The following is a 25,548-nucleotide window of genomic DNA, read 5'->3' on the forward strand; positions in this document are numbered from 1 at the left end:
ATCTCTACTACCACCCACCATGCCATTCTCCATCTCAGCAAAGGCTGCCCCATCTCCTACTAGCCGCATCTCGGCCTGCGAGTACGTATGCTCTATGCCCATTGGAAGACATTGTGAGGCTAGTTTATATTAACAAGATACGCAGTGTAATCCGGCGATGGATTCGAGCATACAAAGGGAGGTAATCGCGGGCTGCCATGCACAGTGTCGCTCAGGTAATTGGTTTATATATCTAGAAGCAGTGGTAGCAATCTCTGCACAGACAGACTAGCAGTAAAGTCTCTTCCTTAAGGCTATTTCCTTTGTCTTTTCAATTGCTTGCACATCCATGTGAGATACAGCGAGAGAGGAGAGAGAGTGAGAGAGAAATGTTAATTTGTGAATTAATAGCTTTTCTCAGCGGAATTGTAAATTCAAATGTCACCTCACAGGACGACACTCCGGCTAGTCGGCTGAAGAAGCAGTGAAAAGATGCACCCGCCATCTTCCTCTGCCACCCCTCCCCCACATGCACATATGGAAGCATCATCCCCTACACGCCACCTCCTACACAAAGCTTGCCGTGGAATATAGGATGCTACTTTTCATCTGCAAAAGATAAAGAACTTTCGATCAGAATGCAGCAGCGACCACTGACAATGTGTCTGCCTTTCTAACACATGTTCATCATTTGAAAGAGCATTTGGTTCAGAATCTGGTGACAGTTGACCTCATGAAAATCACCCGAGTCTCCACGCCAGAATCATCAGAGGTGTGCATGTATTTCCAGAAGGCAAGGAAAGGATTGGGGACAGGAATATCAATTCACAAAAAGGCCAGAGATGGCAGTGCCATCACGTGTCTGATGAAATCACAGGAAGTGACATCACATACACGTTGACACTGATGACAAGCCAGCAAATAAAGTAACAAAAGTAAAACATTATTTACGAATAATAAAAATGTAACTAAAGTAGAAAAAAAACTGTTTTTAGTTTTCAACCATATATCAACTATAGCGCTATCTTGATATATAGTGGATATGGTCATGCTATAACAGGGGCAAACCCTACAGAACATTCATAGGCCCTGGGCACTACGTTTTGTATACCATTACAGTCTCATATGGGCAGTTACTGCCATCTTTTAGCTCTTCAATCCCCATATGTCAGGTATAGTCATCATATGTTATATACTGCCTCCCATGTCGGGCACCGCAAAGCACAGCCTCAAATAACCAGGTGAAATAGTCGTATCCCAGGTTAAGCCTCATATGGCATGGCTAGTCATCACACAAAGTTACAGACTCACAAACCCAAGTGCTCTGACCATATGCCAAGTGCACTCATAATTGCGCAAGTACTAAATAAATGATTTAGCTTATATGTATTTTCATAGTTAAACTGAACAACATATCTTCCAGGTGATCTCAATGTGTTAAATTAAGCAAAATTAGGACAATGAGGAAACATGATTTGCCCAAGAGCACGTATGTTAGTCAAGTTGAGAAGCTGAGATGTGATCAAATTACCTGTTTCACGGTCCGTAATTTACCCTGTAGATCGCATCTCCTAGCATTGCATCTTTAGTTACTACACCAACATACTAGGATTCCTGACTGGTGTCCTTTCAGAAGCCAAAATAGTGTTTTTTGTTAAATAAATACGCAAATTAACAAAACCACATCCTAAATCAATCCGAAAATGTAAAAGAAATCTTTATCAAAATATTTTTGGAAAAACAAGTATGATGTATTGTGATTGATAGCAGATAAAAAAAAGTTAATGCAGCAAGAAACGAATTCACTGAGCATTATCCATCCCTTTCTACACACTAAATAAAAAGGCAATGTCCTTAAAGTACAAATATACACACAGATAAGTGCTTTGCCAGCTGAAAATGCTGTACAAAATTGGTAAAAAGTCCAGAAGTGCTCAGAAAGAAAGTAATGTCTTTTTGAAAGCTAATTACAAGCAGTTGTTCTGTTTAACAGTGGTCAAAGCGCTTTCTGTACAGTTTTTTAAATCCAAACTAGCTTGCAGCAGGCATTGAAATAATGTACATGAAGATGTCTCATTTGCCCTTGCTTGAACTCACTACCAACCAGAGCACCTGCTTGTAGGTTACCTTGAGACAGAAACTGTTGCTTTTGTAGAGTGCACATTCAATTGTTGTCATAGCCGGTGTATGTTCCATCAAAGGTACTTTGTAAAGGTAAAATTGTGGAGAACCCCAAGAACCAGATTACAGAAGTGTCTCCCTTGTGTAGGGCACCGTTTCTTAGCTAATGTGCTAAAGCAAGTGCACTTGTAAAAGTGGAGTTGAGAATGCCATGGCTGAATGCAGCCTGCTCATATTTGAACATGTGATCTACAACTTGCACACACGTGTGTAGAACGTACGCTAACCTACTGAACTGTCTTATCAAAGAGAAATAGGAAGGAAGGCAACCCTGACATAGCACAAACTACAAATAGCATTGTTGACGCAAGAAAGAAAGAGTCTGCCATCTGCATACTATGATACTCTTTCCTCTGATTCAGATGTGTCTCGGTGCAAGGCACAGATGGATCAGGGATTTGCTACATAGGTGCAGTGAAAGGCACCATTGCAATGGGTGTCTCCCGGTTTAATTCCTTTTCACTGAATGCATAAGGCGAATCAATGTTGATCTCTGATTTTTGCACGTTTGAACAGCAAATATCTGCAAGTGGGGGACCCATATAAAACATTCCCCCATCATTGCTCCATTAATTTCATTGAAGTGTGCGCTTCTTGTGGAGGCACAGAATATCTGCACACATTCTACTTAAATTAGATGAATCTCGAAAGATCAGGATAGGGATCCGTAGAATCATGGGCAAAGCCAGAATCAGTGCAGACCTGCCCCACATGCAAGGGGTCAGAAAATGTGACTGTGGTGGACATTTTTTAGCACCAGTAATCTCTTGATGGCCACCTTAATTAGGCTTTCATGACTTCAGAAAGTAAAAGGCTGCATCTGCCCTGCCCACATTTGAACCTGTGGCCTACAGGATAATGACAGATGTCTGCAGAAGGTCTGTTAACCCACTGAACTATCTTACTGTAGTATTGGAACTTGAGAAGCACTTTGATGTTCCCTTGTTTGTTGAGGTTAGTGCTTGGAGGTGGATTTGTGGAGATTTGAGAGCAGGCTGTCCTTCACCTCTGCTTGCTTTCTATCTGTTTTCAAAACAGTGACGGTCATCCCTCTCCTAAAAAAGAAAGGGGCTGGCCCGAACATACTGCCAAAATCTTGCCCTGTGCCTCACCACTCTAAAGTGCTCAAAAGGGTTGTGTTCAACCATCTTACCAATTTCCTAGACATCCAACCCTTCAAGACCCCCTACAAGCAGGTTTCTGCTCCCCTCACTCCATGGAAACTGCTCTCATGAACATGTCCTACTTCATCGTCTCTGCTACGCACTCAAACCTATCCTCTATCCTAATTCTCCCCAACCTGCCTGCTGTCTTTTACATTGTTGATCATTCTGATCTCCCTAATACTCTCTTTCTTCTTGGGATTCACGATTAAGCCCATGCCTGGATTGAATCCTACTTTCCATCTCATCAATTCTCTGTGTCCTGAAGCAACAACAAATCTAACTGTTGGTGTTCCACAATGCTGTCCTGGGTCCGGTCCTCTTTACACACTACACTTCTGCTCTTGGGGCACTAATCTCCTTTGGGTTCTCGTACCAACTCTTCACAAACAACACTCAAATCTTCTTCTCTTTCCTGAACTCTCCTCTCATCTCTCTATCAAAATTTCCAACAGTCTCTCTGCCATAAAATATTGGAAGGCTTTGCACTCTCTGATGTTAAACTCTACCAAAACAGAGGTACTCTTCTTCCCCGCCAAAAGCACTCTCTCATCTCTTCCTCTGCCTATCCAGTTCCCTCCTGACTCTCCCCAACTCTACTTCAGCTAGAAACCTCTGAGTCATCTATAACCCTTCTCTACTTGCATTTCCAAAACTGGAACAGCAACTCACCTCAACCTCCTAAATATTAGGAAAATCAGGCACCTCCTTCCTTTCAACACCGCCAAGCATCTCTTAACCACTCTTGTCTTCTCTGACCTGGACTACTGTGCCAGCATCCACTTTGGTCTCCCCAACTTTGCTGTCTGTCCTCTCGACAAAATAATTAACTGCAGTACCAGGACTCTCTTTTAACTCCCTCACTTCACACCTACTTCCTCCTACAGCCACCAGGCTGGATGGCTGAAGATGCAAAACAGGGCCAAATTTAAATGTCTTCTCCTGGTTTGCAAATCTATCCATGGTAAGGCACCACTGTATCTATCCTTCTCTATCCAACTCTATAAGCCTTCTCGTAATCTCAGCTCTGCCTCCTCAACTACCCGTGTGGCTCCTCGTCTTCCCTGTGCTTCCTCTCGCTTCAGCTTTTTCTCACTTCTTTCTACACTTGCATGGAATTCTCTTCCCCCAGAGATCCGAGAAGCAATCCACACAGATTTGTTCAAAACCAAACTAAAAGCCTACCACTTAGCCTCGGAGTTACCCTTTTAACCTACCTCTCATATGCCTGCTAGCTAAAAGTGTTCCCTCGCCTCTAACCTGCCTGTCTCTCACTTCCTCTGCCTCCATTCTAGCACTTCATCCATCACGGTCACGTCCCGAGCACAGCTGGCCTTACCGCCTACCTGCACTTATAAATGTCTGATGTTGGTTGTCCTTAATCTATGTATGTGTACCTATGTATTGTCCCTGTTGACTTCAATTTACCCCCCTCCACAACCTATTTAGAATGTCCCTCAAACTAACCCCATTGCAAGAAGCTTGCTGCTTTCCGTCAAATCTGATTTCTAATTTATGGTACGTTCTTTTGTGATCAAGAGCATTGTTCCTCCTGTATATATAAATAAATAAATATAGAAATAAACTATTCCTAATTTGCTTGTTTGTTCAAACGGGGCAATTTTGCGATAGGCCCATACCCCTGAAAGGGTCATAAGGATGGGACAGAGTCAATCTTGTGTCACATGTTAGGCTGTGCCATGGCCCCGAGCCTCTTTTGGAGGCACAATCTTGTCACAAAATATCCATTAGTGTATTTTTCACTCCACCTCTGTTGCTAAAAGGGCGGGCAACCCACAACATTGATTTATTGGTCCAAAGTGCACCTCATTTGGCCATACAAATGGTAGATAAGATAATTACAGAGTTAACCGAAGAGAGCAAATCAAGCCGTATCAGAAAACAAGAGTTGTAGAAGGGAGAAGAACATCAAAATCATCCAACAGACAGCTTATCCTTTGGAGCGCCACAGCGTAGGATGCTTCTTGTAGTAGAGATGCACATTTCTGAGTGTGATAGGTTCAGACACTCAATAGTGGCTGCTCAATTGTGCGTGAACAAAAATGTATTCATTGGGAGTATTCAGGGCCCACTGTGCCAGAGAGGAGATCATTGGCTCGCACACAGGCATTCAGTCCAGTATGAGAAACTCTGGCTTTGCATGCCGCTGGCCATGCTCGCCAAATATCTAGGTGCAAGAAAATGTATGCTGCATTGTACGCCCTTATGGACGGTTACCCCACCAAATAGCGTGGGTTTTATCGACAGACGAAAGGTGAGAGTGGAACCTAAAACAAGTGACCTGTAGTTTGTGCACCAATCTCTGACAGCGACATATCCTTTTGTGTCGAACCACTTCTTCCTGTATTTTCCCATTCTTGTCTTCGTCCAATCATTGCCCATTCCCTAGTTATGCATCTCTGGGTGTGCACATCTAAATGTGCTCTCAGTTGTGTGTGTATGTCTCTGCATAAATGTGTGCATGTACAAGGGCTTCAAAGTTGGGTAAAAATAACAACACTCATCAGTGGCAAAAGTCAATTCAGTCAAGTGCAGACCGTTTCAATGATCGATATTAAAATGCTGATGTTGATCAATGACAATCAAAAAAGATGGGATAAAGAGCCTGGGGACAATGTCAAGAGAACACCAGGCACATATTGAGATATGCAGTATCATAGACACCGGAGGGAGAGTGCACAACAGGCACAGAGAGCAAAGGGGCCCTGACTCGTGGTGTCTCTGGGAGTGACTACTACTGCAGCATTGCATTCTTGGAAACGAAAACAGGAAGTGCCTAGGGCTGTCCAGGAGATGGATATGACATTATCAACGGTACGCATTAATAGTGCCAGTCGCAGAGGCGTGATCACTGTCTCGCTGCAGTGGGAGCTGCGGAATAGATGGGCGCCTCTTCTGCCAAATAGGCAGACACTGCAGGTACAAAGAGGAATTTGGAGTCAAGGCACATGGATCTTGTGTTTGTTTCTCTTGCCGCTTTCTTTACTGTCATTCATGTCTCCCATTTAAGGGAGAATCACAGTTCAGAATAAAGGATGTGGCATTTGTAAAAAGAGCAAAGATCAGGGGTCAGGTTTAGATGGTATGGAAGCAAACCGAGAGCCGGCCACCCAGTTGTCTGTTGACCCTGTCTTCTGTGACATCATTTAATGTAGCTACGCTGACCATATCTCTAAAAGAAAGACACGGCTCCATGAAGAGTTCAGGGGAGCAAAGCATGCAAAAAGATAGGTTTCAGAGATCCACCTCAATGTGAATAGCAGTCACCAAAAATGTTGTCCGAAGTCTCCTTACTCGTCGGACATTGTATATGAACCCTCCTGGTATATGAAGCCGTGTGCAGGAGAAATAGGTCTTCAAAAACAACCAAACACAGTGTGGTATAATGTCAAGTTTATTAGGATTGCTCTGATATTGGACTTGCAGTTTATATAAGCAAGAGGGTAGATGATTGTACAGATTTTGATTTCTTTTATTGTTAAATGGTCAGACGTAGATCGAGAGCAGTGGAGTGCCGTACAGGGCATGATTAGCCAGCATTTGGGCTGGCCATTTTTGACGTTTGCGTAGTACTGTGAGTTGCAGTATGTGCTTCAGACTGTGTGTCCATGGGATTAGTCATTGGTCAGGTGGTGTTGAAAAAACATGTTTTGAAAGATTTGTGAAATTGGAAAGTTGTGGGGGCATTCCGGGCTGATACCGGGATTGAGTTTCTGTGGTTCCATGGTAGGAGACTTTTTTTCCCTGCGCCCCTAAAAGCCTTCCCCCACATATTCTAACATGGGTACAATTTTCTATTCCAACTCCAGTCCAAGAATATTTGGGGACAGTGCTTGATGTTCGTGGGAGTGCAAATTTGGGGATATGTGGCCCCCTGGCGGCCTTTTCCCAGGTGACATTATCACTGATACTGTTTCAAAGACAAGAGGATTTTTGTGGGTCCTCTCTTTGAGGATGAGTTGTGATTCAAGCGGTTAGTTGACTTGCTGCGCAAGGAGCATGTGTCACCAGATATGGGGAGCTTGACCAGGTACACTGGTGTGCTACTTCTGACTGCTTTGTAGATGATACATGGAGTCTAGAATAGTATCATAGCATAGAGAGGAAGCCAATGTGGTTTGCGCAGGATTGGCGCACACCCTCAACTGTGGTTTGTGTGATATCCTTGTCTTGAAGAGAAAGGACCTCTCCTCTCTAGCAGCCAGGACTCTCTGGCTGCACAGAGCGCCAAACTGCCAGAAAAGCTGGGTCCAAGGAAAAACCCTCACACAGAGAGGAAAAAACCTTGCAGTCAGGACAACAGTAGAACAAAATCCTGCTCAGGATACAAGGTGACTGCACTACTACAGAGAGAAGCCGTGAAGAGTAGCTGGCCAAGGCTAGGGAAAAGCAGAGCTGGAATACCAGAAAGGAAAGGAAGAAGAGCAGTGTGAGAAAACCACAAGATGGCAAAGAAGGGAAATGGAAAGCAAGCACCGGTGCAACGGGAAAGGTTGCGACACGCACCTTACTTGTTCTCTTGTTCTTTACAGCATTTATTGTGGAAGGAGTGATCCTTCCGTTATGTAGTGACGTGCCCAATGTTGTAGCAATCTTGTGGTTGGCAGGACTGATGGCACAGTGAGACTTGTTTCAGGGTTGGCGTGTGGGGGACACAGTGCTTCTGTCGATCTCATATGGACCAGGGGCTGACCCGCATTCTGACATCAGGTCAAACTTCGGTCAAATTTCAGCACACTCGTAATAAGATGTGTTGCAGCACAGTAGACTGCTTTTAGGGGAGCCAATTAAATGGCTGGAAGCCCTGTCAGGAGGGCATTTCCCCCATAGATGTGTGAGATCACAAGGGCATGAACCACAGTCCTGGAAGTCCTGTGGCAGAATGAAGGGATTGATTTTGAAAAGAGTGGACATTTGGAGCCAGACCGTTTGGGCCTTCTTGGCTATGTATTTCTCGAAAGACAGACTGCTGGCTATGTATTTCTGGAAGGACAGGCTTCTGTTAATGATGAAGCCTAAGGAGTTTGCTGAATCCGAGATTTGCGATTCCAATCCTTCTATGCCCATACCACTGAGACATTGCTGGATTAGTTGTTGCTTAGCAGGAAGATCTATCAGTCTTGTATGGGTTAAGTTTGAGGTAGGCAGTCGACATCCAGGGCTGAATGATGACTAGGTAATTGCAGAGACGACTGATGTCCTGTAGGCTTTTTACTCTCATGTACTACAGAGCATCATCTGCTTATTTGTGGATGACTATATTGGGATCTGTGAGTGTGCCCAGAGGCTCCATGTTAAGGTTAAAAAAGATGGGCGAGGATGGGGATTTGGTGTCTCAGTAGGACACTCAGAGTCAAGTAGAACACAAAGTGGTCATCTGGACGGCCTAGTGCCTACAAAACAAGCCATTTCAAAACAGTGCCAGAGAATCATATCCTGTTGGCAAGTAGGGAGAGGAGAATGGGGTGGTTTAAGGTGTCTAATGCAACCAAGAGGTCAAGAAGGATGAGGAGGCTTGAGTTGCCTTCATACATGGTTTGGAGGGAATCATGCACCACCTGGATGATGGCTGTCTCATTGCTACACAGGTGGCAGAACCCTGACTGATAGTAATTTAGGAGGTGAAGTTGTTCCAACCTTGCGACTAGTTGTGCAGCAACTAATATTCCAAGAGTTTGATAATGTGACAGTAGCTTGCCAGGTCATCTGGGTGCAGGGTTGGTTTTTTTCAAAAGAGGGTGCAAAGACCATTCTTGAGGGTGTCCAGGAATGACCCTTCAGTGAGGGAGGCATTAGTGATGCTGAGGAGTGCGTTGAGTGCCGGGCCCTGATTAATAATGAAGGGTGGCATGATTTTGTCAGAGTAAGAAGTATGTTTGCGCAGTTTGTGCATGTTGCTCTCATTGGAGCTACAGTATCTGTAATGTCAGGGGATTAAAACAAGTCCTACCTCAGACTCCCAAACACCTTGACCCACGTGAATGATGATGGCAGTCTATAGTCAATGTTTTTTTTAACGGTTTGCCTTAAATTTACTGTACATCCTTATAGGTACATCTTATTTTCATAGGTGATTTTAAAAGAGCGTGTTGTCCTCTTTCTAAACGCTTCTAATTTTGACATCAGTCAAACAACTTGAGGCCCAGGAATATGAATTTGAATCTTCCAGGATACAAATATCATGTTTTTATGTAACACTTCATGCCAGATTCACCCATTCCTCTATACATTTAAATAATAGTTATTAGCCAATGTAATGGTATTTGATTAATTGGTCTTGGGGAAATGAAGGGCTCAGTTTGTCATGCTGTGATTCAATCTTGGAAAATGCAGGCTGGCCCGTTTCAGATGAAAGTGCTTAACTTCGTGAGCGATCCTCCTGGATGACACACAGATCCAGTGGAGAAGCTCTAAATAGATCTAATGTCTCTATATCTCACAATCAACAGCTTAGCCGCTGTGTCACATATGGCATGAAGCACCTTTCATTTCAGTCAGTCCAGGGGGTAGGCCACCTAGAGGCAATGCCAAAGCATTTTGTGTGATTGCACAAGGGAGTTGAGTACAACTGCAAAAAAGAGCTTTAGCACCTATTGATAAATTCTATCAATTCATGACAGAACAAGGAAATGCCAGATACGCATGCAGACCATGCTTTGTTATAGTAAGTTATAGAAACAATACTAATGTAGAGAGGCAGATGAATCATGTCCTCAATAGTGCCCGCCCCCTCACCTCCCTTACATTGGAAGAACAAGAAGACACTGTGCTGGAGACCAGGTATCAACCCAATTCCAAATCGAAGATGTGCGAAACATTATGCACTTAGACAACCGTATCAAATGTACCCTCGTACTGATGTGGTAGAAGCATGTCTGCTTACACCATTGAACATAGAAGAGCCATGTGAAATCTGACAAGAGTAAAGTGATGTCATAAAGAGAAGACATAAGGATGCACTGAAACAATATATAAGAATACTTAAAGAATGAAGATGTGACTGAAGTAATGAAATTAACATTTATGCAAACACGAATGAATCATATAAACTGAGAAATTAAGTGAGAAGAGATGCAGCATATGTACATACGCAGAAACGCAAGCCAGATGAGACATATAGAAGCTTGCTGCAGTAGAAAATATAACACGGCTAAAGCAGCCATGATGAAAAGTTGGATGTTGACTCTGTATAAATAATAAGCAAGAGGCCTGAAGGAGAAAGACCAAGGCTGCAGCGCTGACATGCGCCGGAAAACAGCTTTGTGGAAGAAACAAAGAATATCTGTTTGGCTCAGGATCAAGGATGCCACATCAAGAAGTAATTGCAGGGCACAGGAGGAGTTGGAGAGGATAAGCTACAACATTTTCTCTTAGATAAAGTAAAGGAGTGAACATTTGCAAGTGCCAAGTATTGAACAATCAAATATGCAGAAAGCATATGCAAGACAGAGAAACCAAGTCACCAGAAGCCAAGAGGAGTAATAGCACACAGTATAATCGAATCAAATAGCACTAAATAAAAGCTCAGAATGGACAAAATTGTGGTCTCCTGACACATGCTTTGAGTCTGTCCGGTTATTTGGGTCTGAGATTGTTTATTGGTAATTCCATCTGGCACTTGAAATGCTCCAAGTGCAATTGCACACTAATAATGATAGGGCATATTTACCGCCCACAAATAAAGTTTGTCCAGAGGATGCATAACAATACTGAAATTGACCCCAGTAAGAAAGACACAGTCACTGACACAACCCAGAGATATACTGAAATGCATTGTGGATAGGTAAATTAGCCCCAGACAAACCCAAATGCATTGCTCAGTGGCTCTCAACTAGAGGTGGATTTCCAGGAGGGGCTCCTGGGAGGTACTGTGGCTTGTTAGCTTAAATGGCATAAATATGGGAGATAGGGAATTTATAACGTGTAACTATGTATTGTGGCCGGGGTGACATGATAAACCACAAAGTCAAAGGTTAAATGTCAGCAGAACAGCAAGATGGTGTTATTAGCCCTTAATACACAGTTAGTTGTTACATAGGTGTCATAAAACTGGTATGCATAATTCACAATGGCTGAAATCTTAAAATCAAGGAAATGATATGCAAGTAGCAAGAGTAACATGTGACATCAATACATTACTGTTGTGTTATTAAGAATTGTCATTAATAAGAGCATGACATTTACTTTAGATACATAACTTTAATTGGTTTAGTACGCCATATATTGTTTCCGTTGAGTACATTTGCATCCTATTTTGTGGATTGCAGTAATAAAATATAAGTTCTACTTCATCTATGCTTGTGAGTGGAAGTTTTTTGTTTTTGTTTTGCCAAAAGAGGTTTTCAATTTTCAAACTGTGATTTTTAAAAGCATTGGAGGAGTACTGGATTTACAAAGCTGCGCTATGCAGCTAGTAATGCAACACTGCTGTGCTTACCTTTTCTGAGAAGCCAGCTGCTGATTAAATAAAGGTTATTTATTAACTTGGCTAACAGCTACTCATTGCATGGCCCAACTCACAATGTGCACCCATGGATAGATTTGAAGGGGGATAATATAATTCTGTGTTGAGATCATTTCGGGTGTATGCTCATTGTAGGCTCATTCTAGCCATTCTAGGCTTCCCAATGATGTCATGACTGTGCATTATGAAAAATGTTATTTAATTACAGGGATGATCTGACACCACTGCTGTTTGTGCAATACAGCTGGCTAAACATGTAAGTTAGTCTTATGCATATTGACTGTGGATATTTTGAAAACCTGGCTGGATGCCCCTCCTACTTGATATCAAAGTTCAGCTCATGAAAGAGTTTGAGCACCCCAATACACACTCCATTAATAGGATATCACAATTCAAAGTTTATGATTTAATCAACTCCAACGAAGTGTCGAAGTGTTAATGACTTGCCAGCCCACCTTTATGAGGATTTCTTTCATTCTGTCATCCCACCACTGCCTCTTTTCCCGTAACGACCATTCTTTCACACTGATAGACTCATTGTGAGCCCACTGGTTAGAGAGCACAGAATGGCCAACCAGCACTTGAAGAGATGTTCATGCTATTTCTGCCACATTTTAATATGTCTCCACATTTGGGGGAGATGGGTCGGGTATAGTCAGCTAACCCACCCTTTACCTGCAAGGAGTAGTAAATCCAGACGCATCTTCGCTGTGCGCAAAGCATGGAGCACGTCCTCTGTGCAGATTTTTACTGAAAGCTACACATTTTGTTGTGGCTGCTGTCGTGGTAATGCCTTCCACTGAGCAACTGAATCAAAGGTTTTATCCTGCATAGCAACCCTGGTCACAATGCATTGAGTTGCTCCAATTTCATGGGATTTGCCATGAAGATGATTTACCTCATGCACTAGCGCCCAGTGAGCAGTAGGAGTGTATTGCCAGTGAATGCAGTAAATCGCAGAACACATGGTGGCTGTGGATAACCATAAAACGACGGTTTGCCAACCTATTTACTGATTCCCACTGCTTGCAATAGACCTGTAGGTTTTCCTGGTTTACTGCCGAGTCTCGCCAATGGCTTCTGATCCGAGACTGAACTTGAGTATTGAATATCAAAAGACTGGAACAAAATCGCCTTTCCAAAGTAAGACGTCTTTGAAAGCTTTTTATGGGATAGGTCTTAAGAAGTCACCTGTCAAAAACTACATTTTAAGTCAGTTGCCCAAAGATAAAGAAACAAGCATTAAGCTCACATATGCAGGCAATAAGTAGAAACACATTAATGTTATTGTGTTTCTAAAATGTCATGGCTTTATACAGTGCACAGTCCTAATGTGATAAAAGACCAAGGTTCACTTAAACTTAGAACAAATACCAATGAAGCACACAAATATTTCATTGGAGTGTAGTGTTTAATTTGGGGTCTGACTTCATGACAAAGTCGTCAATTGAACAAAATGTCAGGGGCCACAGAAGTGACAACTCAATTAAATTACAGGAAGAGGTATCGCATGACCATTTGACCCATATGGTGCCACTAAAAGTGGTGTTACATGGCCTTTATTTCATTTTATTGGTGAGTTAAATGTCACTTAATGCTGGACCTCTCCAGCTTCTAAGAGCCAGAAGATGGATTAAACCCATATTACATGGCATCTCTTTGTTAGCAAGACAATTGGGTTGCTCCTGAGCTAATCGCCTTGCCTTTATGTCCATGAAATTACTTCCTGTGACGTAATCTCGGTCAAACAAAAAATACAATATGTGTAAGTTGATAAACTACTAAAAGGTTACTGAAGCATACAGACGGTTATTTTAGTTACCAACCAAAAATTAACTTAAGTGATGTGGCAGGGATGCAGGCCTTATTTGTCAGTGGCACACACAGAAGAGGCTAGAAACACTGATTTCATATGGCAGTATATAATCTTTTATGCACCTATAGCTATCTAATGGCAGCAATGGAATTACATACAAGTTATACTCATCATAGGCCAAGTAGAGCATCATATTCTCAGCAAACATGACTACTGCTTGAGCCACGGCCTTTGTGTCTACTCCTTCCTCCCTCCAGACAAAGTCTTCAACATTTTCTCGACAACCTACCCAGATCCCTCCTCTCCCACTTTCATTTACTGACAACATGCTGGTTGGCTCTCTGTGATCTCTTTCCAAGTACCTTCTTCTAGTCTGCAAAGAAATCAATGGTCTTGCTCCCCAGTACCTTTCTGATTGTATCTCAGATAACTCACAATCTTCTTCTCTCCGATCCTCCTCTGCACTCAACCTCACTGTCCCATATCCTCCCTGTGCCTCCTTATCCTTTCTCCCCACTCGCCCTGCACCACTGGAACCCACTGACCATAACAATCACAGCCAGACCAACTGTGGATCTCTCCAAAGCTTGTATTATTTATTTATTTACATTTATAAAGCGCTCACACAGCCCGCAGGCAAACCTCTTACTGCCTAAATAGAGCTACCTCTCACCCGTCCTCTCTACTTGCCCCCAGTACTGCCTCCAGTAACTCTTAATAATGTAATTTTATATATGTAAATACTACTGTTTGAAACTGACATCCCTGTTCTTCAAATAAATACAAAATAATAATATTATAATAATTTCGCATTTATATAGCGCTACAAACCCTCAGGTATCTGAGCGCTGCTCATGTGTGGTGCTCGTTGGCAAGCTTGCACGGGTGTCAAAGCGAGCGCTCTACTCGCTGTGCACTTGACCAGCTATCATACACATGCTCAGATGCTGCCATCATATGAGAAATGCAGCTTCAAATTCTCGATGGCTGGGATCTTATTTCCATTATAGCCTCACATGCCAGTAAAAGTCATGTTATGGCAAGTGCACTCTCAAATGCCCCAATACTACCACCCTATGCCATATAGAGTATCATAATCCAGATGTAGCCATCATATGCAAGATACAGGCTGATGCTGCCAGTACATGCTAACTGCAGCCTCAAATGCCCAGGTAATACCATCTCATGCCAGGTAATCCCCCATTATTCTAGTATAGCCATCATATAAGCAGTATATATTACAGGCTCAGGCGCTGTGATCATACAGCAGGTGCAGCATTAAAGCCCATGTAATCCCTGTGGCACCATAATTCCAGGTGTAAGGTAGTGACACCAATGTCCAAAGATGTCCAACCATATGCCAAGTGGGGCCCTGACTTTTGAAGTGTTAGAAAATCGAAAATCTAAGAAATATCATTGTTAAAAAACTAATGAAGGAGATTAGCATGTATTATAATTTACTGTGCACTAATTATGTTTAACGGCTTTATATTTTAATAGGTGAATTGAATAGGTGTTCTCATTAAAACACTAAATAAAGCCTGAGGTACACTAATTCAATTCTGAACAACAGTCCTTTCTATATCCTCTGTATACTATACTTGTGCACATATGTCATATTGTTAATAGTGCATACAAGATTGGCATACACAAATGAGAAAGGATTTTGGATTGACAAAAATACAAACATCCTTGTTTTTTGAAGTGATGAAGTGGCGGACCTGTGATTGAAATTCATGAAGGACAGAGCCTAGAACAAAAACTCTGATGAAGTTTGAAATGCAGTGAGCCTGCTACCTCGGACTCTAGTGGTCTGTGCTAAATGTTGCATGGACGGTTCCAGGGGTAGCAGAATCCTGCAGAACCCCTAAAGGTCGTATATGCTTTATGATTCCGTTATTTGATTGAAATGGTTTTGTTACTCCGACACACAACAGCACATGCATGGAGTACTGCAGATCTGTGGTCACAGATGTTGGCCTGTGCCAGTAAGATGATGGACAATTGTACAATGTTCCTTCCACATCAAACTTCGAGTTTTCAAATCTTCACGAATATAGAGCCATAAAAGCTTTGATGCCGTGTTAGTGCAGCTTTTAAATCACACTAAAATAAAAAATTTTAGTTTTTATATTTTAAGTTAGTCTAGTCAAATGTCTCAACACCTGATTTGTTTGTGACACGAGTACTGATACAATGGTACAAATACGTGTAGCCATAGCACAGTGAGTTTATGTGTTTGCTCTGGATAGATCTGAGCAAAATGTACAGGTCACAAGTGTAGTCACAGCAGATTTATTTTGAGAAACCAATCTCAGAAAATTGCACATAATCAAGATAAAACAAATACAAACACTGATTCTTAAAATCTGGTGTTTACAAATGCAATTTCATTATTAGAGCAACGGAATAAGCAGGTTTGGTGTGCACCATGTTTTTTAACAAAAACGCAAGACTTTATATAGTCGGTTTCAAAACACCCTCTATACACGTACTTATAGTTTTAGCCATTTTGCTCTACTTTAAGGCTGTATGTCTTAAAGTAGGGTTATGCATGTGTTTATTGATTCATCATATAACCTGCAACTGAACCAAAGTTCATAGAGCTTTCAACTAAACTACTATCAAAATTACACACAGACTCCTCCTGTGATCTTTCCTCGCCATTCTTCTTGCACTATCACATGGCAGATGATTGAATCTTGGTTTTCCTACCAGCTTTTTCACTTCTTTCGAAATAATTAGCAACCAACTCATGAGGAATCAGCCAACCAGCTCCCTTCAATGGTGTTCTGAATCCTGATTGTACACTCTTGGAAGGGGACTCTATTGTGCTACACCACACGCTGGGCTCCACACTGAAGCCTCCACATTCTGAGCTCGACAAACCATACTGCTATCCCCTACCTAGCCTCTCTTGCACCCACCTAAACAAGCACCCAACCCCCTATGCTTTTGCGCCCACACCCACGGGCACTGAACTTACAAAATTGACTCCTCCCTAACAGACACAGCCATGGACAGTGACAAGGGACTCTTCTGAGTCCCTCTCGTATGTATGTCTATGGTGGCCATCTTGCTACAAGCTAAGCTTCCTTTTGGTGAAGAGACCTACAGCACGTTCATCAATAGGAACTTCTGTTTTTCCACTGGTCTCCAAAGCGACCACCAGCAATACCACCCTGAGCCCTCGCCTAGTCTCTTTACCATCTGTGACCCCCATGAGCCCATGGGTTAACACTGTAATATGGATCTCCGTCTGAAGATCTGGTGAATGGGAGATAGAAATTCACAAATGGTAAAATGCCCTTATTACAGAATTGTGCATTGGTGATGCCTTCCTTCAAATCTTTTATGACCAGGTGAACTCTTAAATCCTATTGAGAGCTCACTCCTTGCATGTCCAACAAAGAGCATAGAGGGATGGGACTGAAAAAGAGTTTTCTGGGAGAACTTACCCACCCCCAAATTAGGATGTGTATCTGCAACTTGTAGTAAAAGGTTGCCACTTTTTTACCGGCATATTTTGACATCCTATGGTCACTCAAATGATATATTTTTAAGCATGATTCAGTTAACAGAAACCAGGTAAAACTATCTGTGTCAATGTGCACAGACATGTTTCGTTTTGTAGGGGTGTAAGGCATGGCCAATATTCTTTTTTGGGGAACTCGCGTATTCAATTTATAAGAGTACAAATTAGCTGCGAGTTTAGAGTTCCCTATTGTCTGGCTTCATTTTTATTTAGCCAATTTAGGATATGGGATCTTTTAAAAAACAAACAATACTTGCCTCACATGAAATCTGGACTATCGTCTTTTAAACTCTACATTCTGATAAGAGAACAGTGGGGTGAGAACCCAACCATACAGTTCTATATGTAAAAGGGTTGAATCTTGGCTGGCTAATTCTACATGGGTCTCTATACAAAAGCATTAAAATGCATAGGATTTATTTTGGGCGTTGCAGACACAATTATTTAATTAGTAAAAAAAGGAATTATGTTTATCCACATGCTATATAAATTGTCCACTTTATGACCTGCTCACTTACTTCTACAATGGCTCCCTTTAGACCTTTTTCAATTCTTACCAAATTCAGATTCTTGTACTTTCAGAGGCCTTAGCCATGGACAAGGGCATACATTGACCACCAATTCCGTGGTGGCATTCCCGTTTTTGCTTTTTTGCACTTATGATTGTATGGACCTTTGTTGTGGTTCTGAAGACCACTTCCTGGTTGAAAATACAGTCTAAAGCCAGCCCACTAGGAGCGCCCCACTTGTCGTTGTTGCCCCTTGTGTCAGTGGGAGGGAGAACACTCTCCTGTTTTTGCAGTGCATGTACAAAAATTGGCTGCAGATTATTGTATTTTTGCATTCAAAGAGACAAAATGACCCTTCTATCATTAGCATCATACAAGGGTGAGTATTTATTCATTATATCATTATCGAATTAAATGAAAACAATAATGCCAATGCACGCACAACGGTGGTGGTAGTGAAATTATGTGATACAAAAATGCCTTCTATTTTTAAATACAACTTAATTAGGAGTTGGGATCTCATTGGATAGAGGCTACATACCATAGATATCAGATGTAATATCAACTCCAAATTATGGTACATTTTTTAAATAAACAAAGTTACTCATCGTAGTCCATAGTCCTCTTTCCTCCATATTTGTGGGGCGTCCTGTCCCGAAGGACGGAATGTCCCACACGTATGGAGGAAAGGGGATGGAACGTAGGAATAAGGGGGTATATTTTATCGTTACTGGCATACTTACAATGAGGCATGTTGTGTTTTGAATACCACTCGTTTTTAAAATGACACATAATTATGAATCTGGATCGCATGGGAAATATACTGCTGGGGGTACATCGAAAGTACCTCTGGGGTAAATAAGCCACATTACCTTTCCCAGCAATCCCAACTGATAATACCTCGACAATGGGGTTAATGCACATGTATTTAAACGTGAGGAGTGAGGCGAGGATATCTTCCAACATTTGCACTGCAAAGAGTCATACTAGGCCACCTTAATCTGTTTTTTGTATGAGACAATGGGTTATTTTAAAATTCTTGCATTACCAGTGAAAACAATGTTTTCAGCAGAGGGAGTATGTCAATTACATTGTATAGCAAATTATGTACTCGTTTTAAAAAACTTCATCGACCCAGATTTCTGAAATAAAGAATTTGGGGGAATTTCAAATGTTACCTATCTTAACATCGGTCTTTGACAACAGGCTGCCAAACAGTTATTCTAGAAACCTATTACATTGCAGTAGGTCAACAACAAAGCATAAGCTGCAGTGCTATGTAACACAGGAGAAACAAAGGTTCACAGACAAAACATTCTTCTCCTTGCACCCAGGGCTGATGCAAGGAACAATGCAACCTCAAGCGGTTTATAGATAAGCTGCTATTTTGGTGCCTCCTACTGCCCTACCCCCTTAGTGGTGGCGCCTCTTTATGGCCCTCCTGAAATTATTTTTCCGTACAACTTGCCCACCCTGCACACTATGAAAAGCCTGCACGATAACACCCTGTTGTCTGCTGATGTACCCGTACTGTGCATCACTCGGACTGCCTTCACCGACCAGGGAGCATCTTGACACATAATTATCTCCCCTCTTCTTAATCATCCTTGCTGCTCCTACTGTCTAATGCGAGCAACAGCAGCAGCAGAAAAGATGACACAGAAGGAGAAATCACAGAGGGTATATAAAGAGCCAATGAAGGGAATTGAATGCTCACGCAAGGAAATAGTGAGGTGAGGCAGTGGTTGAAAAATCGGCAGTCCAAGGAAAGATAGAAAAGGCGAGTTCAATGGATAAGGTTGGATTTAATATAGTCCAATGAAAAGGCAGAAATAAACAGGCAAAGGCAACACGCAGAAAAAAAGACAAGGAAAAACGGACAAAGGCAAAGATCAAAGAAAGGTGGTTCAGAAAGAGACTTACACAAACATAAAACAATGAAAAGGCAGCTATTGAGAGCTCAGAAAAAAGGAAACACTAAAGAGGGTCAAAGGGAAAAAATAGTAAAGTTCTCAAAGAAAACAAGCAAAAGAAGTCTTTCAAGAACATGGTAGGAAAAGGATAGTGAAAAAAAAATGCCTGAAAAAAGACAGACAAACAAAAAGGTAAAAAGGACAGCAGATGGAAAAGACCAAACCCTACAGTGCTAAAATAACACTGGCAAAAAAGACAGTCAAGGTAAAAGAAAGAAAATGAGGCAATCTAAGCAAAGGAAAGAAAAAAACAGGCAAAGGCAGTGCAATGAACATACTAAATGCAAAAGAGAGCAAAACAAACAGGCAGTCAAATGAAAATCCAAATTACAAAGGACAGATTCACTGTTCAAAGAAGCATCCTAAGCACTGGACGCTCAGTGTAGACTAAAACAAGACAGAACTAGGAACAAAACGAAGGAGGAAGTACAAAAAATACTGAAAAAAATATTTAAAGACAATAAAATAGAGACAATCCAAGAAAGACATCAAGGAATGAACAGAAGAGATACAAAGAATTTCGATACAAAACAATATAAATAGATAATTTAAGAAGATGTTTAAAAAAACACTTTAAAAAACAGTAGAAGAAAAAGAACAAAAAACGACAGTCCAGGAAAAGAATTCAAGAAATCCACTCCAAGTGAAGCATAGAGAGTCAGATAGTCTACCAAAGAGATTAAATAGGTAACAGTCCAAAGAAAATAAAGAATAGAAACATTTACAGACACCATTCCTTCAAACAGCACATATCAAGACACAAACTGCTTGGTACCACTCCTACAGAAAATATATTCCTTCATCCAAGAAAACAATTTAAGATCTGCTATTCAATGCTCTCTCCAATTGGGATGTGGTAAGGCCTTTTTTGAAGGCCTTCTGATGAGTATACTAGCAGCCATAAGACCCATGAGATGTGCACTACATACATGCTGGAACACGACTCATCAAAGGACACAAAGGACTGAGCAAAGATGACCACATCACCCTGACCCTCATCGAACTGCACTGGCTGCAGCTGCAAACATGTATATTCTTCAAATTCTGCTGCATCATTTCCACGGGTGTCACTCTGTAGTCCCCAAGCTACCTCGCTGAGAAGCTCTGCATCTTCAGAGGCCTATGATCTACCCGAAATAAGGACATGTGTAGACTTAATCTCTGCCAGTAACGGAAGGAAAGAAAAAGAAGACAGTCCTTCTCTGACTATACCTGAACCTCTGAAACCTCCTCCCCATCAACACCAGACTCGCCACCCTCGCTTCTACATTTCAAGCCGGAGCTCAAAATCATCCTCTTCTAGGAATAGCTCCTTAACACCTAGGTCAACACACCCTCCAACCTCACCTAACCTGAGACACGGTGATCTGCTCCCCCGTGTTTGCTCCCCATTTGCCTCTAGATCCTTTGCTCCCCGCCCTCCCCCATTGTTAGCTCCCCACTCCCTTGTATCCCCGTTTCACTCATGTGCCCCTTCCTGTTGGATGTGTAAAGCACTCTGTTGTTTCCCGAAGTCAGGTCCACGCTCAATAAATACCGTAATAATAATAAGACGAATATAAAGCATCCAATAAAGTACTAAGTACTAAAAAAGAAACCATGTATTAAAATAAAAACAAAAGACACTCCAAAGAAAAGACAGAAATTAGGACAGATAAAGGGAAATTCGGTTAAAAAGGAATGTAAACAATCCAAGGGAATGTAGTAAAAATGCAGACTAAATGAAGTGTATAAAAAGAAACTCCAGCAAAAGAACAAAAAACACATCTAAGCAATAGATGAAAGGGTGCAATTAAAAGTCAACAAAAGAAAGTTGCAGGAAAAGACAAAAATGAAAGTCCATGGAAAGAAGTTCTTTGGGAGTGCATACAATCTGAAGAAGGGAAGTGGAAGATACAAACAGAGAATGTCCTTAAGTACTGTAATCTTTCTTATATCCTTTCCTCTGAAGCACCGACCAAAAACCTCTATGCATGAGGGTAAAACTAACTACAATGTTATGAAAAGTAAAAACAAATCAGGATAAAAGCATTACCAAAATGTGCATTCAAAAGGTACATTATTTGTGATCATCTGTTAACCATCCTGAATCAAAGCTGACTCTAGATTCCGGCTAGCCAGAAATGCATCTTTTCAATGGCAAATGTTGAAAGAAGGCTGCTCGGGATCAATTGTCCTATCTATTTCTACTGCTAGCAAACAAACCTAGATAGAGAGAAGCACAATTCCATATAGATCCTACTGCTCCCTATGTTCTGGAATTGTTATATAGTGGCTATATTGAAAGAGGACAATGTTCACTGGGAAAATAAATGCCAATACGTGTGTGTTTCAAAAGGGGATATCTGTGTTGTCAAAAAGAAGCTATTAAGATGTTCAACATTTTCTAATATACCATTTAATTAAAGGCACAACATGGAGAATGATGCCATGCATTGAAGAGAGGAGCAGTAATACAAACACAGGGACGCACTCGCTCTCCATGCTGCCCTTACTGGTCTGTGCTTGCCTCTTATAGGAATGACCTGGTTTGCCCACAGTTCAGTCCTCGGGCACCAGCAGCCTCTGAGTTTGGTTACAGTTCGTTCCGGCAGAGACAAGCGTTAAGTTAGCTGCAATGGCAGGTGCCCCGTCCCTACCCCCTGATCAGGTGTCTGGAAACCGTACAGTGTCATTAAAGACTTCGGAGAAAGAACCTCCCAGGCAGCAGCAGTATGGTGTGTGGAACCAGCCCCTGCTGCTAAAAATGATCTGGCCTGAGAGCAGCTGGAATGCCGGGGGCTGAAATCAGAGCCTGTTCACAGGTGTCAAAGGGTTAAAAAAGGGGGAAGGAGGTCCTCTCCTCTGCCCTACCTTCGTCGCGTTTCCTCTTCTCGCCGTTCGACCGCGGAATGCCCAGGATCCCGTTAATGGAGTAAGAGCCCACTGGATCATTGGCAGCACTGGAGACGGGAGGGGATGCTGTGTTGTGAACTGGACAAAATGAAGAAGGGAAAAGGGGCATGAGGAGAGTAGCACAGCACTAGCGGCAGCGCTCAGTATAATGCGCAACGTCCTATACATCTCCCTGGACATTCCAGGACTCATAAAAAAGCCACAGTTTATCCCAACAGAGGATGGTTCCACCCCATACTCTACCTATGGATAATGACACTGCACCTCCAGTCTACCAGCACCACTTTTTACCAAGATATCCTCCCTACTTCTGCCAATCTCATCCCTCCAATCTGTCAACCTGTCTTAATGTTTGCATTCAGTTTGAAGAGCCACCTTGAAAGGATATTTTTTGCAAGAATACAAAAATGCACAAGCCTTCAGCCAATTCGTTGTCTCACTACAAGTCACACATGACCTCACATGCAACATCACAAGTGATATCATTCTTGACATCACTCATGGCCTGACAAACAACATATAATGCGTGGGCTATGGTTGAGTAGTGCTCCTTAAAGAAACAGAATCAGTGATTCACACAGTATTTTGTCCCAAATGAGGTCATGGACAAGTGACTGATCCAGATTTTCCATTCCAGTCAGCCAAACATTAACCCTTTTTACAAAAGGTTGTACAAGTGATAAGCCTTTGCTGAATCGGGCTGACAAACACAGACTAGTTAGCAACCACAGCATCAGTCATTATTTGGTAAATCTGTCTGACAGCATTTTTGTATCCTGTTGAATGTTTATCATTGTTAACTTTATTGATGGCACTTGCGATGTCACACATACTACCATGTCACAATCAATCACTTATTTTGCTATGTTAAAATATGAATTTGATGTTGCATGTTATGTCACAGGTGTGGAGATTATTGTTGGATATGTACATGGATTCAGAATGGAAACCATAACCTTAACTTAGAGAATTACATTTGTTTTGGGTTTTGTTAGATTACTGTTACTTTACAGCATATTTATTCACTGAATCAGCATGGAAGTGACAACAACCTTAACTGCATGATGTCATTTCTGATGCCATTAGTAAAGTCATCTATGTGCTCATGGGCTGTGTGATGGGGGGTACTCCAAGTAAGGTTGCTGCCACTTCCAACTCCAAGCAAATTTCACAGGTGTTGTTGCGATAAATTGATTTTCCTTGACTGGCTCAACTATAAAGTTTTTTTTCCAATAAATGTCATTGGTTTTGTTATGCTATATCCTATCCCACCTGTACTAGTAAATAACCAATTAGGCTAAGTGGCCACTGCCACGTTGCACCACTCTGGGCATAAAACCATGTCATATTGCCCATGGTGTTTGGCCATGACAAGTGGCCCCCACTGCAACAATTATTGTTAAAGACAGTGGGCCACGTGCCCAGAGTTTTTCTTTTTTTGTTTCCCTCTTCTTTCATTTCTATGAGAATATCCACCAGGAATTTCCAGCAGGAACTTTCTGTGAAAACCATTACGTTGCGGTTAATTTAATATTTAATGCAACATACTTTCAATTCTCACAGAATGACGAAAAATGTCAAATTAAAATCTCTTCCTAAGCCCAATCTATCTCTACATGTTCATCAGTCCCTTTTTCATCTCCAAAACCCCTCCCGCACTCTTCCCCCCCTAAGCTCAAACTGCCATCAGAGCCTCTCCCAATATCAATTTAACCTTATTTCCTCCTAGGACACACTTCCCATGATAATCCTGCAAATGTAATTTGAAACTGACTCTCTACCCATCCCCAAAGTCTCAATATCACCAGTTGGTCCTCTTTCTCCACCCCCACATCCACTCTGGTGTGATCTATCCCATTCCCTTCTCCAAAGTCCATTCTGAGGGTTATTGTGGAAGCAAGTCACATCAGGCAAATAAAATGGCGACTTTTCATTTCTAGAAAAAAAACACACTGCTATAACACACCAAATAAGATATATAAAAGTGTTTTTGGACTATCACATTTTTAAACGACTACTACACAGATTTACAGCAAACCACAAAAGGGAATATCTGCTCTGCTTTGTGCTCAACTTATTTCTTATTTGACCCAAACCTGCCTAATGGTTTGGGCTGTGCGCCTGTTCAGAAATTGATGATTTCACCTATGCAAAAATGATTTGGACTGGTCAAAAAACAGTTTGTTTTTATAAGTGCTTAATAACTTTTGAAACATTGGATGAATTTCCCCAAATCTGACATTTTCTCAGAAAAATTTCAGCTTGGTACACCAAAGGAGTCAAAGGTTATAAGCAATAGAATGTTTGCCAAAGTCGATGGTTCATAGGTTTCCTCTTACATATAGGGCAGTTACCACTGCCCTGAAATATATATGCAGCTACGTGTGTGGGTTTTCTTGTTGTTCTGTTATCAAGCATGTACGTGCTACAAACGACTCTTTTCACTATACCCCAATTAGAAACTGGGCCCAATGAACCTGCATGGTTCCAATCGAAAAGAGACACCTTCACACGAGTGATAACTTGCCTGCTATTTTACAGGTGTAGAAATCTCACTTCTCGAGTTGAAAGCCGTTATTAGTATTACCTTGACAACAATAAAAACTAGTTTACATGTATGCAGCGAACGAAGCATGACTGCACCACTAAGGACCTCTGAAGCACCAGTAAAAAACAAGAATTGCACCAGTAATACATTCTGAAGTACTCCACCAGCTATAAAGCTAGAAAGATTGCACCAGTAACAAACACAAGCGGATTGCACAAGCAATAAACTCAGAAGCATTTGGCCATTAATAAACTCCCAAGCATCGCACTAGTAATACAGAAGAATTGCAGCAGTAATAACACAGGAGCGTTTCCTCAGTAATAACTTGTGGAGCACCTTGCAAGTTATAAACACAAGAAATATGCATTAGAAAAAATCTCTAGAGCATGATCCCACTAGTAGATTCCAAAGCACTGTGGCAGGAATAAATGGAGCATTACATCTGTGCAATAGCTCTGCACCTG

General features: G+C 41.7%; 1 protein-coding gene across 13 annotated transcripts in view; it reads right to left on the minus strand.

Annotated features, from left to right (window-relative positions):
* PAX2 (paired box 2) overlaps positions 1 to 25,548 on the minus strand; it is a 147,333-nt gene that overhangs the window by 72,009 nt on the left and 49,776 nt on the right. For 10 of the 13 annotated variants that reach the window (XR_011268585.1, XR_011268586.1, XM_069610478.1 and 7 more), the window contains exon 5: positions 22,495 to 22,614. The exons of the other annotated variants lie outside the window; for them this stretch is intronic. Coding sequence is in view for 8 of the 10 variants with exons in the window: in XM_069610478.1 (XP_069466579.1) it covers positions 22,495 to 22,614 (120 nt within the window). In the remaining 2 variants the exon portion in view is untranslated. The remainder of the gene's footprint in view (positions 1 to 22,494; positions 22,615 to 25,548) is intronic. 13 annotated transcript variants of the gene reach the window in all.

Source organism: Ambystoma mexicanum, chromosome 8 (genome assembly GCF_040938575.1).
Source record: "Ambystoma mexicanum isolate Mex_15411 chromosome 8, UKY_AmexF1_1, whole genome shotgun sequence".
NCBI classification, from domain to species: Eukaryota; Metazoa; Chordata; class Amphibia; order Caudata; family Ambystomatidae; genus Ambystoma; species Ambystoma mexicanum.